This window comes from Epinephelus moara, chromosome 6 (assembly GCF_006386435.1).
Source record: "Epinephelus moara isolate mb chromosome 6, YSFRI_EMoa_1.0, whole genome shotgun sequence".
NCBI classification, from domain to species: Eukaryota; Metazoa; Chordata; class Actinopteri; order Perciformes; family Serranidae; genus Epinephelus; species Epinephelus moara.
The window spans coordinates 44,760,077-44,764,659 of NC_065511.1; the positions used below are offsets into that span (position 1 = coordinate 44,760,077).

Here is a 4,583-nt window from a genome sequence, read left to right on the forward strand (position 1 = left end):
GCCGCCAGAGCCTCATAAAACAACATCCAAGCACAGTTAAGCAAACATTTGTAAGTGTCACAGGGAAATCATGGACTCCATAACAAATGAAAAACTGAGCAACTTTGCTCGGGTTTGGCCCACTTGACATGCTGCTGTGTTGTGCTATGGCGTGCTGGAATTCGTCATTTACGTGACAACGCCTGAACGCAACACAGGCTTGCTCCGCTGTGTGTACAGTTCCGTGCTGTGCTGCTGTGTGAGCAGCGTGTTTGACCGTGCTCAGTCTGTTGATGGTCATTGACACACTGTCTGTCCATAACAATAACTATGTCAGGTCAGTTGTCCATAACAATAACTATGTCAGGTCAGTGCCCCCCTAATATAATGTAGGGAAACACTGAATCAAACAAAAAGACTCATGATACCATTTATTTATTATATTTTATTGTAATTATATTGTAATCGCAATCGCAATCGCAAATCGCAAATCGCAAATCGCGATATTGTCCACCATAATCGCAATCACACATTTTTATCAAATCGTGCAGCACTATTGCACGTCTGTCCATCCTGAAAGAGGGATCCCTCCTCAGTTGCTCTTCCTGAGGTTTCTACNTGTCCACCATAATCGCAATCACACATTTTTATCAAATCGTGCAGCACTATTGCACGTCTGTCCATCCTGAAAGAGGGATCCCTCCTCAGTTGCTCTTCCTGAGGTTTCTGATCAGCTGTGAGGGTCCTAAGGACAGAGGGATGTTGTATGTTGCAAAGCCCTGTGAGGCAACTGCAGCGCTGCATTACATCAGTCCTTACGCTGCAGCACTGCATTACGTCCTTCCGTATGCTGCAGCACTACGTTACAGCCGTCTGTATGCTGCGGCGCTGCATTACATCAGTCCGTATGCTGCAGCGCTGCATTACATCGGTCTGTATGCTGCAGGGCTGCATAACATCCGTCCGTATGCTGCAGTGCTGCATTACATCAGTCCTTACGCTGCAGCGCTGCATTACATCGGTCTGTATGCTGCAGCACTGCATAACATCCGTCCATATGCTGCAGTGCTGCATTACATCCATCCGTATACTGCAGCGCTGCATTACATCCGTCCGTATGCTGCAGCGCTACATTACATCGGTCTGTATGCTGCAGGGCTGCATAACATCCGTCCGTATGCTGCAGCGCTGCATTACATCCGTCCGTATGCTGCAACGCTGCATTACATCGGTCTGTATGCTGCAGGGCTGCATAACATCCGTCCGTATGCTGCAGTGCTGCATTACACCCGTCCGTATGCTGCAGCGCTGCATTACATCCGTCCGTATGCTGCAGTGCTGCATTACATCCATCCGTATGCTGCAGGGCTGCATTACATCAGTCAGTATGCTGCAGTGTTGCATTACATCAGTCAGTATGCTGCAGCACTGCATTACATCCGTCCGTACGCTGCAGCACTGCATTACATCAGTCCGTACCCTGCAGCGCTGCATTACATCCGTCCGTATGCTGCAGCACTGCGTTACATCCATCCATATGCAGCATACGGCGCTGCAGCCGTACTCGCGTTTTCATTTCGGCAAGCATGTTTTTGTTTTTTTTTAGATATTTTTTGGGGCATTTTTTGCCTTTAATGGACAGGACAGTTAAGTGTGAAAGGGGGAGAGAGAGAGGGAGAGACATGCAGCAAAGGGCCACAGGCCGGACTCGAACCTGGGCCGCTGCGGCAACAGCCTTGTACATGGGGCGCCTGCTCTACCACTAAGCCACCGACGCCCTGGCGAGCATGTTAACAGATTAGAGCATTCACACCACATCCGTTCTACACGCTGCTTGAGTCGCACTGCTTTCGCGAGCAAGCTCGAAAATAGAAGAGACACAGATTTTCCGCGAGTCACGAGCGAATGGTTGCGGTATTCAACAAAAAACAGGAGTTTGCATGTGTTGTGACCTCTCTCGGCCACCATAGACATCTTCCCCCTGACCAAGCGAGACCTGACAGGCACGTTTCATGTACTTACCCATTTGTAGTGCTGAATATTAATTCTCCAAGTGTTGGAATTAGGGCTGCCACGATTAGTCGACTAATCGATGACTAATCGACTATTAAATTAATCGGTGACTATTTTAGTAGTCGACTAATCGGTTTGAGTCATTTTTCATAGAAAAGTACTATAAAAGTACCCAAAATACTCTTACTGCAGCTTCTTACGTTCAGATATTGGCAGCTTTAAACACTATCCCGTGACAGTGAACTAAAACCCTTTGGCATGAGTACGAAACAAGACATTAGATGACGTAATTTTGGGGTTTGGGCAAGACAGACCGACATTTTTCAACATTGTAACACATTTTTCGATGAAATGATTAGTCGACTAATCGAAGAAATAATCGACAGATTAGTCGACAATGAAAATAATTGTTAGTGGCAGCCCTAGTTAGGCATGCACCGAATATTCGGTAACCGAATATATTCGGCAGAATATTGCAAAAAACCACACATTTGGTATTCGGTGGAATAAGTTAAAAGCATGGCCGAATAATAGCGGCGCGGTTTTGATAACGCAATCAAACAGCGTGCCATGATGGGCGGATTAAAATGTCGGCAGTGTGGCGATCCGTCCATCACTGCACTCGCATTTGCGACTAAAAATAGTTTTGAGCAAGCAAAATAGGCTTAAATCATTCAGGACGCTGTGCGAGCAGCCTGCAGATTTCAACCAGCAGCAGAAACGAAAGGCGAATCCCACCGATTGTGGGTTGAACGGGGGTCACAGACACCGCCGTATTTGACAGGAATACGTATTCCTGTCAAATACGGCGGCCATCGGCTTACCGGCGAGGAGAAGTTGGCTCCAATAATATCCTCTTCTTGGCGTGTGGACTGCCCAGAAGTACCTGAACAGCCGAGCCAGCCGAACACAGGTATGTGACGTGTCAGAGGAGAAACGAGCCGTTCACAGCCCACAAACCTCACCACACTTTAGGGACTGTTCTTCACTTGTCTGGGGAGGAGGGTGGCTGGTTGATTCTTATTTTATTTATTTATTTTATTTTGATCCCCCCTATGTTCATCACTTATTGATGTTGTTTTTAAAGTATGAATAAGTCAATAAGTAATTTATTCCATTGAAATATCATTGATGTATTATAGAAAAGTGATTTATCTTTTTATAAATGACAAAAGGCACATCTGCCTCATTTTCGCTGTGGTATCGTGATACTACTCAGAACCATGATATTTTCACTGGTATCGTACAGTGGGTCCCAATTTTGGTACCGTGATAACACTAATCTGGAGGGGGTTCATCTGCAAAAACTAATGAAAAACTAAACAACGATATTCAGTATTCGGTACTCAGTATTCGGCCAAGCGTTTAATATTATTCGGCTTCGGCCACAAATTTTCATTTCGATGCATCCCTAGCCCTAGTTGGAATAATCACTGGCGCGCGAACCTGTCCACCCTGGGCTTTGGGTCCAAACTCACTTCTTCTTTGGGGTTTATTGGAGATTTGCAAACATGGTGCACTACTGCCACCAACTGTTCGGGTGTGGTTTGTATTTTGACGGGACAGCAGCGGCCGCTGCGCGACGTGTCTGATCGGTTTACACAATACACGTGTGCTGCCGTATCGCTTGCGGTGTAAATGAGGCCTAAGAGTTAAAGTTAAAGTTTGAAACAGTTTTAATAAAGAAGTGAATTTAGAAATACATGAGTTCTGATTTTTTATTCTTATCCTGGTATCGAATGAGTATCGAGAATTGTGGAAATTCACTGGTATTGGTATCGACTACTGAAATTCTGGTATGGTGACAAGCCTACAGGTGATAAACTCACCCCTCAGGTACAGAGACAGGAAGTGGTGAATGAGAAAAGAAGCGTCACTCCGTCTGTCTGACAGCAGGATGAACTCTCCCTGTAAACAAACAACAACAAACAAATATGTTGGGACGCTGCTGACACACTGACGTCAGCATGTAGACTAGTGTGAGTGTGTGTGTGTGTGTGTGATCATGTCACATGTTAATACAGGCATGTTAAGGTGTGACAGGTGACTGCAGCTCCTCACCTCAGTGACGCTGTCCGGTTTGGTGTTTAAGATGCTGTTCAGTTCAGTAAACATGGCTAACGTTAGCTCTACCGTTAACTCTGACGTCACGAGCTAACCTGACGGTAAATAATAACGTAACAGAGTTAAACTAACGACACACCAGATGAGCTGTGAGCGGTGAATGACGTCAGACAGGTTATAGATAGATTATAGATTCATATGTTCCAGAGTCACGTCACAGATCTGTCAGCTCTCCTCTCTGCTAGCTGCTGAGCTAACTGAGCTAACGTCCTGTAGCATGCTAACAAAGATGGTGAGAAGAGAACAAGAAGTGTCACTCTGCACCCACCCACCCACACACACACACACACACACACACACACATATGACTATACTTTATTATTAATATCAATTATTACCTAATTAGCTCTATGTTGCACATAAACAGATCTCCAGTTTAAAGATTGTGAGTTTCTGTGCGTCACGTCCGGTCTGTGACAGAATGGTCTCCATGGTGACAGATTTCTTAATAGACGATCTTTGCACGC

General features: G+C 45.5%; 1 protein-coding gene across 1 annotated transcript in view; it reads right to left on the reverse strand.

The window, feature by feature from the left end:
• elp6 (elongator acetyltransferase complex subunit 6) overlaps window positions 1–4,373 on the reverse strand; it is a 25,878-nt gene extending 21,505 nt beyond the window's left edge. The window contains exons 1-2 of the mRNA XM_050047897.1: window positions 4,054–4,373; window positions 3,822–3,900 (exon numbers count right to left, since the gene is read on the reverse strand). Of these exons, the coding sequence (XP_049903854.1) occupies window positions 3,822–3,900; window positions 4,054–4,107 (133 nt within the window). The 5' untranslated portion in view covers window positions 4,108–4,373. The remainder of the gene's footprint in view (window positions 1–3,821; window positions 3,901–4,053) is intronic.
• Between the last annotated feature and the right edge of the window lie 210 nt (window positions 4,374–4,583).